Source organism: Liolophura sinensis, chromosome 12, assembly GCF_032854445.1.
Source record: "Liolophura sinensis isolate JHLJ2023 chromosome 12, CUHK_Ljap_v2, whole genome shotgun sequence".
Taxonomy (NCBI): Eukaryota; Metazoa; Mollusca; class Polyplacophora; order Chitonida; family Chitonidae; genus Liolophura; species Liolophura sinensis.
Genome location: NC_088306.1, coordinates 6,065,261 through 6,080,206, shown reverse-complemented (window position 1 = coordinate 6,080,206; position 14,946 = coordinate 6,065,261). Strand labels below are relative to the sequence as shown.

Sequence of the window (14,946 nt, the reverse complement as noted above, 5' to 3'; positions counted from 1 at the left end):
GAGGATACCCATGACCATCCGCAGGCTGCTGCCAGACCTTCCCACATATGACTGGAGAGGATTGGAGGGAGGCTCCTTGGTTTCCAGGTTTGAAGGCTATGTCAGATATGAATTTAACGCGTCACAATACAAACAGGAGTTAACTGCACACCCGCTACTTTACCTGAGGAAAAGTGTCAAACTTCTCAAACTCTGCAATGAAGCAGAAGAGCTGTAAACTGATGCTGGAGGCGATGATGAGCAGGCACATGGAGAAGAGGATCAGCGAACCCAGCTTCTTGCCTGGACCAAATATCTGTCAAGGAAAAACAGAGACTGGTTGATTTCCTGACAAACATTTACTGAAATGTATCCGCAAGAAACAATATCAGCAGGCACATTGAAGAAGAGGAATAGCAAGCGTATATCTCCTTTGTTAAGGGAGAACACTGATTAATTCACTGACTGATTGATTAATTTATTTATTTGTTTTTTATGCCATACAAGAACTTATACAGCGGCGGCCAGCATTATGGTGGGAGGAAATTGGGCAGAGCCCGGGGGAAACACACGACCAGGTTGCTGCCGGACCTTCCTGTGTATGACTGGAGAGGAAGCCAGCATGAGCTGGATTTAAATGCACAGCCATTGCATTGGTGAGAGGACATTCTGTTGTCACTGACTCATTGACTGATATGATGACTTCTTCATTCATAAGAATGCAATTTTTGTATAAGTTCAAAGTCAACAAACACATCAGGAACAACATCAGCTGAAATTAAAAAGGCCGTCGTAACTACAATTACCGGTGAATTCAGGTCAGCATGCCCTGGCAAATCCGCATGATGTGTCTAATTAAGAGGGCTGCTACCAGTAGCTCGTACTACTTTGACATAACACAGTAGGAATGCAGATTGTCCATGACAACTGTCTTGTATTAAATGAGGGAGAGACGGCCATGTATGTTACAAGCACAGGTAGACTTACCTTCCAACAGAAGTCTTCCAGCATGGGTGAGGCTTTGATTAGACGGACCACTCGTAACACCTACAGTGGGGAAAGCAGTGAGACAGTGAGTGCAACATTTCACCTAAAGTTTACTTTGCACAAATTCACTTTCAGAAGCACACAAAGGCCTTAAAATAATTTTTCTGGATGCCAGCCCTGAAGTTTTTTGTGATAAGAATTTAATCAAAGTTAACAAAGGAATTTTGAGTGACCCTCTAAGATGGGTGACAATCAAGGAAAATGTGTCACTTTAAAAATGTTTAAACTTGAAATGCAGTGATTACCTGTCACATTATTTAACTTTTTCATTTGACTGGTGTTTGATGTTGTACTCAATAACTTTTCACTCATACTACAGCAGTCAGGCCTCAGAGCCAAAATGTACATCACCATGATGCAAACTCCTGTGTACTCCTGTTATCACCTTATATGATGTGTTAACAACACATCTAGCTTAGTCTTGTACATGCCCTGAATCTACCTGGATTTGTGTGAACTGCCAAATGTGCAGTTTGGGAATTTGCTTGTATTTACCTGAAAGTATGTGAACTGTGACCTGTACAGTATAGTAATTTGACTGTATTTACCTACAAATATGTGAAATATGACCTGTACAGTTTAGTAATTTGACTGTATTTACCTGGAAATACATGAAATGTGAGCTGGTGCAGTTTGGGAATTTGTGTGCATTTACCCGGAAGTATGTGAACTGTGATCTTGCACAGTTTGGGAAATTGCCTGTATTTATCGGGAAACATGAACTGTGAAATGTGCAGTCTGGGAATTTGCCAGTATTTACCTGGAAATATGTGAAATGTGACCTGTTCAGTTTGGGAATTTGCAGCATTTACCAGGATGAATGTGAACTGTACCTATACAGTTTGGTAACTTGACTGTATTTACCTGGAAATATGTGAACTGTGACCTTGTACAGTTTGGGAATTTGTCTGTATTTACCTACAAATATGTGAATTGTGACCTGTACAGTTTGGGAATTTGCCTGTATTTACCTGGAAGTATGGGAAATGTGACCTGTACAGTTTGGGAATTGGCCCGTATTTACCCGGAAGTTTGTGAACTGTGACCTTGCACAGTTTGAGAATTTGCCTGTATTTACCTGGAAATATGTGAACTGTGACCTGTACAGTTTAATAATTTGACTGTATTTACCTGGAAATATGTGAAATGTGACCTGGTACAGTTTGGGAATTAGCCCGTATTTACCTGCAAGTATGTGAACTGTGACCTTGCACAGTTTGGGAATTTGCCTGTATTTACCTGGAAATATGTGAACTGTGACCTGTACAGTTTAGTAATTTGATTGTATTTACCTGGAAATATGTGAAATGTGACCTGGTGCAGTTTGGGAATTTGTGTGTATTTACCTGGAAGTATGTGAACTGTGACCTTGCACAGTTTGGGAAATTGCCTGTATTTACCAGCCTGTAACATGAACTGTGAAATGAGCAGTTTGGTAATTTGCCTGTATTTACCTGGAAATATGTGAATTGTGACCTGTACAGTTTGGGAATTTGCAGCATTTAACAGGATGAATGTGAACTGTACCTATACATGATATGTGACTTGTGACCAACTGTACAGTTTGGGAATTTGCCTGTATTTACCCAGAAACATGTGAACTGTGACCTGTACTGTTTAGAAAACTGCCTGTATTTACCTGTAAGTGTGTGAACTATGACCTATACAGTCTGGGAATTTGCCTATATTTACCCTGAAGTGTGTGAACTGTGCCTATACAGTGTGAAAATTAGCCTGTATTTACCTGGAAGTACGTGAACTGTGACCTGTACAGTTTGGGGATGACATGCAGGGTAGTTCCTACAGCCAACAACAGCTCGAACTTGTGCAGGGATCGTCTGCCGTACCCCATAATCCCCAAACACCACATCTTAAACAAGGCTTCCAGGTCAAAGAGCACAGTGAACACAACCTGGTGGAGAACAAAACAGAGAAACCTTATCTAACACCAGGTATAAAAGTCTCAATAAATTTTAATCATAAATTTTTTGGGATCAGGCTTTTCCAGTGCACTCAAGAATATTCCATTATACATCGCATTACATAGGCAGTGGAGGGGGTCTGTGGCCTAGTGGTTAGCGTGCTAGAACAGCACAATGACCCAAGAGTCCTGATGTTGCTGGCTTCCTTCCTGAGAAGGTTTGACAGCAACCTACTGATGGTTGTGGGTTTCCCCTCACCTTTACCCGGTTTCCTCCCACCATATTGTTTGTCGCCGTTGTATAAGTGAAATATCTTTCAGTACGGCATAAAACTCTAATCAAATAAATAAATAAACACAGGCAGTCAGTTCTCTTGGGGTTACGAAAGCAGCTGTTGGTCGAATGAGGGTTGCATCAATTACCAGTCTGTAAAACATTTCCTTTGTTACAAGACACTCTATCAGCACCTGTAAACCAATCCAAAAGGTGACACAACACAAAGCTTATTCAGAATAAACATGAGGACTTAAAAGAAAATCACCTCAAAGTAGTAGAAGCCGTCAAACGTTTTATCAATTTCCATCTTGTCATGGTCAAAATGGACGCTTGCAGCCACGAAGGCATCGACAAGCACCAGGAGGAGGATGAAGACGTGAAAGCCGTTAGAGCGAAGGATTCTCTGAAATATCGGAGGTGCTCTCCCCTGAGCTTTGTTCTCATCCACCATAACCATCTTCCAAACTGTCCCATCACTCTGGATCACCTAAAAACACAGTTTGAAAAGTTCTTGTCTATATTATAATTTATTTCTTTAACTAATTTAATTAGGTCTGATGATGTACTGTCATAATGGTTTGGCAAATTACCGGATATGCTGCCCAGAACAAACCTTCAGTAGCTTTCATCCACCTAAAATGGTGAAAAAAGAGTTTGGCTAAAAATCTGAACATAAAACATGACTTAACACCAATATTAGCTAATGCACTTCGACCAACTGGGCACAGAGCTTTAACTGTTCACCTCATGCAGATGAAGGCTAGTAAAATGTTAGATGAAGAATGTTAGATGCTTGCTATGAAATGTAAATTATGCATGTGTGCCAATCTTTCACCGAGGAAGTGTGCTGCTTATTCTACTTTAGTTAAGAAGTTGCTTTTTCGGAGTTGCTTTTTGTTCTATTAACTTTATATTGTAGTCATTTATGGTTGCATTTGAACAGCAAGATAAGAGTTATGTACAACAATATTTTTAATGGCTTCTCTATTACAGATATACATGTAGCTCTAGCCCAAGTACAAAGTTTGCCATGAATGACATACGCTCCCTCTGTGAGGTCGTGAAAAAATGTGTAAATGGTCTTAACTAGCGAAGGGCGCTTTATCGCTAGAAATACATGTAATACCTGTGATATGCATGAAGGTTAACCTGTTAATCAATATTTCTTTTTTTTATTCCTGTTATTTAGTGATCTGGAATATTTTGTCTGACATAAAGAATTATTATTATGCGTGTGTTGCAGGCCAGGTGCTGGTTTGCCACTTTCTGCAACTCCCTGTGCCCACTTGTATGAAGCCTTCATAACGTTACAAGCATGTAACTACCGAGGCAACCAGCAATGTAGGCATTACATCACCATGTCTGTTACGTCTTCATGAAGTTAAGTGGGATTTCTACAAGCAGGAAGGCCAATGCAGAAAATACGATTAATGACATGAGTTTCTCATGTGAATTACTGTCGTTTACTTTTGCATGACTTAAGTTGGCGTCCAGGAGAGAGTGATTAGCACCCCGCTTGTTTCATTACCCTGCATGGCACTTAGCGGGTGTGGTTGCTAATCCTTGCCACATGGGGTCAAGTCACTGACAGTGGGGTATGCAGGTCTCCCAACAAGCAGGCCTATATCTCTAAATATATATATGAATAAAATCGAAGAAAGTACAGTACACCTCAGGTCAATTGTTTACCCCTCATATCTGGCTCTGACAAACTGAATAACTCTGAGGCACTCAGGATTATCAGTGGAAGGTGCAAATATAGTTCCGTCTACACATACAGACATATCCTTGTTGGCAAGCGAAGCTGAAGTCCCCATGTACATGTATTTGGCTGTGTTAACATAGGCCTGCATGTAGTAGCCGTGAAGAGAGAAAAGTTTATATTTCAATATGTGACGTACCTCTGCACAACAAAATCAGTTGATCAACAGATCAACCTGATTAAGGAAGTAAATATGTGATCGAAGTCAGGCGATCATATGTTCAGGTCAGAATCAGGCATCACCAGGCTGCAGACCTTTCACTGTATGCTACTTCCGGTTGACAGATATGTAGGACTAGCCGCAGCAATCAGTGTTTTCAAAAAGTAACCCAAAATGGTTGGTGTACTTGATTTTTAATCTGACTGGTGTGTTTACAAAATTTCCAAGATACGCCTACATCAATGATTGTCTATACAGACATGCTCAGTTCCTGACCAAATTGCCACCCGCAAAGTTATACAGAAGAGAGATTTGCACAGAATTAATTTATTCCTACTGTTTACGATTTTCAAAACCATACAGCGTGTGTCAGTTTACCTTATTTACTTACTCCAACACAACATGCCTAGGCCCTATTGTTCTTCAATTTTGGCAAAGTGTCACTGCTGGGCAGTAAGCTTGCATGAATTCTTCTTCCTGACATTTCTGAATATAAATATATTTGTCCACCTCTTGTTATGGGAGACGAAGAATGAGCTAGTTTTGGCAGATGTGGTGAACCATTACAAATCTCCCATGGACCCACACACATCAGATGTTTTACTTCAGTTTGTCTTGTATTCATGTATTGTGTTTGTCTGTCAAAAATCTTTCATATCATTCTGAAAAAGAACTATATTTTTCGTCGTCAACTTCCCACAGCCAGCAGTAGGCCTACTAATGCTCAGCCACGTGTGTGGGATCAGTCACAGTGGACGGATCACGGACTGCAGGCGACTGTCTGTTTACAAGCCCTCGACAAACTCTCTACAAGACCTTCAGGATCGCGAGAATCTCCTGCCTGGTTCTGACTTTTAGCCTGAGCTGTACTGTATTAATACAGGCAATGTTTATTACAACCTTAAATTCCAAACACTATCTCACAGCATGACCACAACAACAAGGAATTTACATGCACAATGTACACTGCAGATAAACTGATTATTTGGCATACGCCTTCGTTAAAGTCACACCACACTGTTATCTGGTGAACAGTTGTCTGCGGTTAGTCCTCATTATGCAATGAATATGTGTACAAATATATTTTAGCTAAAAATGAATTTCACTGAGAAATACCTGTCATCAGCTTGCCGTGTAAATGTAATTCCAATGTCAGTCAATGCGTACATTTTGTTTCTTTACAGCTGGAACTGTCCTACGGCAGAGTTCCTTATCTCACATTTTATACCTCCATTAAGCACAGAAAACATACTCCACGCAAGGTTTCTGACAACTACCATGATTTTCTTTTACCCCTGTTTGGTAGCACTTTGTGCGAGTCCAGCATACAGGCAGACAGGATTTGTTTCAGTTGTTATCACATTAGAAGTTCACACGACACCGACCATAACTGGCTTTAATAACAAAATATTTCAATATTTCCTGTACACAGTTTTGCCCAGGCGCCAGGTGTGATTTATGTGTCGTCAGGGACAGAGAGGATTTTTGTGTTGCCTTTTGCCAGCAAAAATCATGATCAATGGGTACACATGTGGAAATTTCAAGTCCTGTGATTGTATGTGGCTTGTATCTACATGTAGATAAAACCCATCTGTATGACTAAAATTTCATCTCATGGGACTAGATTAAATATTAAGTAAATCGAGTATTCATGTTTCTGAAATATGGGCAGAAGTTGACAGTCTTTCAAATTATGCCACAATGAACAAGAAATGTTTAGCTGCAGTGGTGAAAACGCATATGTGTAGGTGATTGCAATTTGACATCTTTACCTCATCTACTGGTAGGCATAGATTGCAAGTATGGATTCATGGCGTGCTAAATTCTGCCACAGCTTTGTACAGTATATGGAGAGTCCCGCAGTTTAAAAACGGATACTTGACATGACACTCCACATGTGTAAAGGTATTGGGTAGTCATACTAAATCTCCACAGAGTTTTATCCCCAATTCCCATCTATCACAAAAACGATAATAAAACAATCAACCAGTTGCAAAGTGCATATACTAAAGTTACTATGATTAAAACAGAGGAAAACATGAATCATTGGAAGTAGGAGCATAGACTGAGTGCTCAGTGAAGATTGGGCCTGTTTATTACATTCTTAAATTGTCAGTATAATCCCCTGACCACCCCTGATGCTCTCCCAGGGCGCACAGTCAGTAACCACAATCAGCCCAATGGGTCATGGGATACACTTGCCAAGTTCCAGGGCAAAACTTTGGTCATTTACCGATTCAATAAAACAATTCACATAAATGTATAAACAAAATCAAGACAAACATATTTCAAAATATGAGTTGTTCTTGTTAGTTGATGAATTATTCTCAGAGGATAAAATTGCAAAGGGCAAGGAAACAGAACAATCCATATTTAGTTACCTGAGATGTGTCCGAATCTGCGTCACTCCCGCGTGACCCCCACATCTGCTGGAACTGTACCCGGATTTCAGCGAATGTCTCGATTATCACAGCAATAAACACGTTCTGGCAAAATATAATGTCAAAGTGAAATTTAACTTATTAACTCTTCATTTTGACAATATTTTAAGTCATCCTTGGGAGAAAGGTACCAGGTGAGCCATAATGGTATACTTTTCCACAGGAGGACTTGCAGATAACTGTAGTCGAAATATTGAGATTTGTCAAAATGATTTCTTAGGAGTCACTATATTTCACCTAGATGTAAAACTCTGCAGTTTTCACACACAGCATTTGGCTTGATTCTGATTGGTTTATCCACCTTAGACGGCCTCTTATAAAGCATTTTTTTTTTCGCAGTTTGATCAATTTCTTGTCAAAACATCTTCAGAGTTTGAATCAAACATATCATTTTAAAGCTTCTGTGTGTTTCTGAAAGTGTATTTTTACACATCAAACTTTATATGAAATACAGAACTTCATTTAATACTTATTTTATCAAGATGGTCAGTGGATTAACTAGACCATAGACTATACAGGCCAGTATTTAACTCACAAAAATGATGCGTAAATAAGACGTTCTTCATTTCTAGTCTCTATCACTTGACACTGTGCGTCCATGAGTTTTCTGCGCTCAACTTCTCGCAGATAATACATCTCAGAACATCATTAATTTCTTTGAAAAATTCAAATTTCCATAAAACAGCATGTTAGGTCCGTAGCCGGATGCTTAAACCTCTATACCAGTTTTTTAGATGTCTTTAAGACAGATGAACTTTGTAAGGGTTGAATGTCCCAGTGCTTGTGTCCTATGCTTTTGCCATATGGACTACATCTGAAAAGGGTCTGCTCCATATCTGGCCGGCCTAACCGAGGGAAGCATGAATGAACTGACGTAAGTAGAGCTGTAGAAAGTTACACGTATAACACTCTTTACAATAGCTCAATTTGCAAACATGTCACCTCTCTACCGTTTTGTTGTCTATAACCAATGGAGTTACATCAAAATCAAGCACCATTCCACAGGAATGTGGCTTTTAAAAGTAATTTTTTAACAAACCTTGACAAGCCAGGCCAGGAAGAAAATGAGAGAAATGAAGTAGACAAAAGCTCTCCAGGACGGCAGACTGTCAATGGCGCGGTACATCAGGAACACCCATCCTTCCTGTGAGGCCGCTTCATACACGGTGAAAAAACTGGTAGCTGCAGAAACATGCGGAATGAAGGAATGAATGCTTGGAGTTTAACGTCATACTCAATAATTTTTGCAGTCATATGACAACAATGAGTCATTATGTGTGTGTACATATACTGTGTGTTCTTGTGGCAGGGCAAGTCCATGCTGGGTAAGACCTGGCTGGTCTAAAATATCATGTTGAACACACCCCACAGGGTCACATTACACAGACACCTAGCCTTCCACTCATGTTTCCTTGCTGTAACCTCTCAGTGGTGGGTGCCAAGCACCATTTTTGAAGTCTTTTGTTATTACCGGACCCAGGTTTGATCTCACCATGCTCCCACGTTTAGGTCACAGTCAACACAGTCAACAAAATAGTAATGTAAAGGCAAAATGTTATTCCCAACAATTTGGACCCAAATTTCCACTGGCGTGACATAAAGATATTATATATGATGTTGGAAACTCTCATATTGGGCTAGGCGTCACAGGACATACATGGTGTCAGAAACTTTCATATTGGGCTGAGTGACACTGGAAATACATGGTCTCAGTAACCCTCATATTGGGATGAGTGACATAGGAAACATATGGTGTCAAAAAATCTCATATTGGGCTGGGTGACACAGGGGATATACAGTGTCAGAAATTCTCATATTGGACTGAGTGACACTGGAAATACATGGTCTCAGTAACCCTCATATTGCGATGAGTGACACAGGAAACACATGGTGTCAAAAAATCTCATATTGGGCTGGGTGACACAGGACATACATGGTATCAGTAACCCTCATATTGGGCTGAGTGACACAGGACATCTATGGTGTCAGAAACTCTCATATTGGGCTGGGTGACACAGGGGATATACAGTGTCAGAAATTCTCATATTGGGCTGGGTGACACAGGACATATATGGTCTCAGTAACCCTCATATTGGGCTGAGTCACACTGGAAATACATGGTATCAGTAACCCTCATATTGGGCTGGGTGACACAGGGGATATACAGTGTCAGAAACTCTCATAATGGGCTGGGTGGCACAGGACATACATGGTATCAGTAACCCTCATATTGGGCTGAGTGACACAGGACATCTATGGTGTCAGAAACTCTCATATTGGGCTGGGTGACACAGGGGATATACAGTGTCAGAAATTCTCATATTGGGCTGAGTGACACAGGACATATATGGTCTCAGTAACCCTCATATTGGGCTGAGTCACACTGGAAATACATGGTATCAGTAACCCTCATATTGGGCTGAGTGACACAGGAAATATATGGTGTCACAAACTCTAATACTGGGCTGGGTGACACAGGGGATATACAGAGTCAGAAATTCTCATATTGGGCTGGGTGACACAGGGGATATACAGTGTCAGAAATTCTCATAATGAGCTAGGCGTCAGTAACCCTCATCATGGGCTGGGTGAAACACGAAATGTATGGTGTTAAAAACTCTCACTCTGGGTTTATGAGAGTTATATATAGTGATATATGTCACTGAGAAACCATGTAACAAATTTATCCTGCAAAAGATCCATTAAGTTCAGCGAAGAAATCTGATGTATCCATGAATCGCTCCGGCAACGTTACTGTTTTCACACCCGAACCAAGGGAGTTATCCTAGCCAACTGACACATATGTATGTGAACGTTGCTGTCCACTGAAAATGGGAACAAATTTTATCTGATGGGGGATAAATTTAGTAATTTAGCTCATGGTTTCAGTAAGCCTTAACAGGACAGTTTTACGTTGGATTTCAAAGTTTAGTTTCCACACAACTTTTTTTTTCATTCACAGTCTGAATGGTTCTCACAGAACATCAGGGATTTAACTCCAAACTTTCTTTACATGCGGTCGCAATGCCACCTCTGCTCTTTAGGGTCAAAACCTTTCATATTTTTTTTCTACATATAACCTTGTTTACAAATATAGACTCATACACACATACATAAAAATATCTATCTATTCAGAAACAACATAATGTATGAATATCGTCTCAGAATGAACCAATCATACCAAATTCATCAAATCCGTTATATCCGCGTTCGTCTCTGCGCAGGTTGAGCTGGCGACACACCATTCCCTCAGGACATTGATAGCCCGATCCGGGTTCTGGTGAACAGTATGTGTCAGGGACGGCAAGGTCGTACAAGGTCACATTACTGCCAAAAAAAAAAAACATAAAAAAGTTACACTGTAAGTTTTTCCTCATCTGGATTAATTTTCCTAATCAGTACAGTTTACAGTTATCGTACACCCCAGGAAAAGTAGTCATGCGAAAGTGTTGTTATTAATAGGAATACAAGAATAGATCTTGAGTATATAGCTGTTCTGAAATGAAATGTTCTGACACAATAGGCCTGCTGTGAATTACCTCCCTTGAAGGTTATGTCTAGGCTGTGATAACTATTTTCTGTAAGTAACAGAATGTAAAGAAAACATGATACCACCCTTTGAAAGTCGGAGAAATGTCAAAAGATCATATATAAAGACAATCTTTTTCAGCTTGGGTAGAATATATATATTTCGGTGACACTGATTATTGCAATTAAGGTCAGGATTTTTAATTTACCTCGGAATGAATTTAAAAAAATTACAAAACAAAAACAAATTATCCAAAGCTTTCCAGATCAGTTCACAAAACTAAATTCAGTCTTAAAGATAGGTCTTCAACAAGCATAAGCTTTAACTCAGAAAGTTGTGTAATGGTGGAGTGATTTGAATACAAGGGTCACACCATGACCCAAATGGGTCTCAGCAGCCCTCTACAAACTGGAAGTCCTGCGCTCTTCCAACTGAGCTGAAGGGAAATTCCCCCTAGCTACTGGTAACATAAGCACTGGAACACTGCACCCGCAACACTTGCAGTTAGCCATTTTCAGAGATCCCACCTAACCACAGCTTACTCCCAGAAACACACCTTTTGAATGAGAGAGTGACATAAAGGGAGGTAATTTGGCGCCTGGATTATTAGACCAGTAATGCACTGAATACAAATCTGTCTTAAGGCCTTAGTGGCTCAGTTCATTAGCACACTAGAGCTGTGTAAATGACAAAGGAGCCTCTCACCAATGCGGTCCCTATGAGATCAAGTCCAGCTCATGCTGCCTTCCTTTCCGGCTGTACGTGGGAAGGTCTGCCTGCAACTTGCGGATGGCCGTGGGCTTCCCCCGGAAGCCTAGTTGCCACCCACCATAATGCTGGCTGCCTTCATATAAGTGAAATATTCTTGAATACGGCGTAAAACACCGATCAAATAAATACAACTGTTCTGAGAGTTTCTGATGATGAAATTTCAGATATTCTACTTCTTGTTTTTATCAATAGAGAGGTTAAGATACTTGAGAACAACCTACAAGTTCCAAGTCACATCGTTATCTGTGAATGACTTGGCAAGTCTAGGCCGCGTCATCTCCTTGTTTTGACGAGCTGAATGATACTTACTCGCAATTCATTTAACAGTCAACATTTGGGGTTTTTATCTGTTTGGGCGTGGACATGAAAGTGCAACAACCTACTCATGAAGCATTAGTCTACCTAGATATCGAATTTTACTTGCAAACTGTAGAAGTTAAGCTGAGAAAATGAAATTTTTCAGCTGCATGTATTTTCTGCGTATAACGCTGTGCAGTAACGCTCTACAGTACGTGCCGCAGCTTTTCCAGCTCAGTCCATGCTGTAAACATGTAAGCAGCATTCTGTTATATGCCATTCTCAATATGCATCACCAGTTACTTCATAAAGATACAGCATTGGTCTAATTTATTTTGACGACGCAAATAATATGCACAAGTCCTACATGTATCTCGCTGACACGTATCTTAACCTCCCTAATAATTGATTGCCACATTCCACATTTCATAATTTTGGCAGACAATTAAAACATGCTTTAAATACAGTCAAATGAATAATTAAGTTGTAAGTTGAATCATCTGTGTATTGTTAGCATCATCTCAAGCTGAATAACCACTATCTTACTCTGGGTCAAAGTCCGTCCTGTTCACAACACAGTGGTACTTTAGTTCACCAAAAACTGAGCCCAGAATTCCATAGAGAGACATAAAGAAGAGGAAGAAAATGGTGACGTTGTAGATCTGCTGACCCGAACGCCTGAGAACAAAAAACATAACATGAAGGGGACATGTAAAACGACGAATTACAGTAGTTTGTCAATCTTTTCGCATGTTTGCAAAGTGTTTATTTAAACATATTCTGGAGACCTCACTAAGAACAGCAGTTCATCTTTCCACAATAATACTCTAGAATCAGCCAATGAAAAGATTGTAGCAGTTGTCAGCCAAAACTTCTACACTTGGCAGATTTTGAGTGAAACACAGATGAGTTGTTGGAGGTCACATGAACGGATGGTCCTAAAGGGGTGTGCCGTGGATGCAGGTGTCATAGAAAACGCAATGTCACTGACAACACACAAACTACCTTGTCAGAGGTTTTCTGAAACAACTGACTACTTATGCCATCAAATTATATAGCTACTGAGCATCATCAACATCATATGATCTGACCCTCTGGAGAGAACAGTTTTGTTGGTTCTCACTTGAAAATGGAGTTGATTCTGTTCTTTGGCAGCTGGAACTTGAGGAAGACTCTGAAGACCCGGATCAGGATGAGGGGGCGTGGTGCTCGGACTATGGACCAGTACGAATATGGCGGCTCGATGGACTTGGTCATCTCAAACATCTGCATCAAAATAGTCAAGAGTTGAGAAAAACATGCTACTTGAGAGAGTTTGTGTTCCATGATCTAAAACTCCACTCATGATCAAGTTGAACAGTTTGCCTGATAATGAAAGTTATATTGATCCAAAAGAGGTGTTTTAAGGTTTGCTGGAAAGGTAGCATGATGTTCAACACGAAAAATGAAAGATTCAGCATCAAAAGTAATATTTATTCACACTCATTGCTTTATATAGAATGCACTTTTTTGGCACAATTTTAGTCATTTTAATACCGTATATTTATATGATAAATACGAAAAACTTGTGCAAAAAGCAACAAAGAAAACAAATTCATGGATCAAGTTGGCTGAAGTGAATCAACATGCAAAATACTATCACAATCTAACATTTAAAGCAGCTGTCACATAGAAACCAACAGTCAATACAGGGATCTGAAGTTCTAACGTCACATCATGGTTATGTCCCTTTGTGACGTGATGTGATGTTACTTCGTTGCATACAAGACAAGGGCAAATTAATGCATCATAACATGAGCATTGGTCAGAGGTTCATGGCATCAGGGGTTCATAAAGGTGGTCTGGGTGGGCCACTATATTGTGTGTCAACTGAATAAAAAACTTAGTTTCTGTTTGTTCAAATCATGCTGTTTTTGGGAAGAAATATATAAAAAATTACATTACACAAACTCAATGTGAACATCTCCAAAATCCCCCAAAGCAGCCTGTGTGCAGTTATCTCCCTTGTAAGGAAATTTTCAACGCCAGCAGATGCGAATGATAGCCAATTCAAAATTAAAATTTACATTTATCTCTCCTATGATGCAATGTCCTCAGGCCAGAAAGGCCCAACACCATGACGTAAAGTGGAATCTCAAATCTCCTGTATTAGAATCATGAGAGTTAAGAAAATTGTAAAATATGCTAAATTTAAAATTTATTATTTATTTATTTGATTGGTGTTTTACGCCGTACTCAAGAATATATCACTTATTCGACGACGGTCAGCATTATGGTGGAAGGAAACCCGGTAGAGCCTGGCGAAAACCTGCAACCATCCGCAGGTTGCTGGCAGACCTTCCAACTTACAGCCGTTTAGAATTTAAGTCAATTACAAACTCTCACGCAAATACTACTGGGCTAGAGATGAAACATACCTGGAGAAACACTGACACCCACAAACAAATGACCATGAAGCCGTCAAACTGACACCAGCTGTCCTTTAGGTAAGGAATCTCTCCCTGACAGAATGGACAAGATGAAAAAAAAATTACTAACTCATTTATGGCATGCAAAATATTCACTTACAGAATTACACAGAGTGGATGATGTCTGTTTTCCTATGGATTTTAATTTTAACATCTTGCTCATTTTCTCCATACTTAGCATTCATCATATAAGAGCCCGCACACCTGTAGGCTGTGAAACAAATTCGTTGTCGAGGACTGGGTTTGAACCAGCACCTCAGGTGTTATACATTTAGCAGATTACATTAAATGCCA

At 40.0% G+C, this 14,946-nt stretch overlaps 1 protein-coding gene across 1 annotated transcript in view; it reads right to left on the bottom strand.

Moving 5' to 3' along the window:
* LOC135479893 (sodium leak channel NALCN-like) overlaps positions 1–14,946 on the bottom strand; it is a 58,519-nt gene that overhangs the window by 42,554 nt on the left and 1,019 nt on the right. The window contains exons 3-12 of the mRNA XM_064759798.1: positions 14,602–14,685; positions 13,308–13,450; positions 12,731–12,862; positions 10,769–10,914; positions 8,627–8,769; positions 7,528–7,632; positions 3,490–3,711; positions 2,771–2,938; positions 967–1,026; positions 164–295 (exon numbers count right to left, since the gene is read on the bottom strand). Of these exons, the coding sequence (XP_064615868.1) occupies positions 164–295; positions 967–1,026; positions 2,771–2,938; positions 3,490–3,711; positions 7,528–7,632; positions 8,627–8,769; positions 10,769–10,914; positions 12,731–12,862; positions 13,308–13,450; positions 14,602–14,685 (1,335 nt within the window). The remainder of the gene's footprint in view (positions 1–163; positions 296–966; positions 1,027–2,770; positions 2,939–3,489; positions 3,712–7,527; positions 7,633–8,626; positions 8,770–10,768; positions 10,915–12,730; positions 12,863–13,307; positions 13,451–14,601; positions 14,686–14,946) is intronic.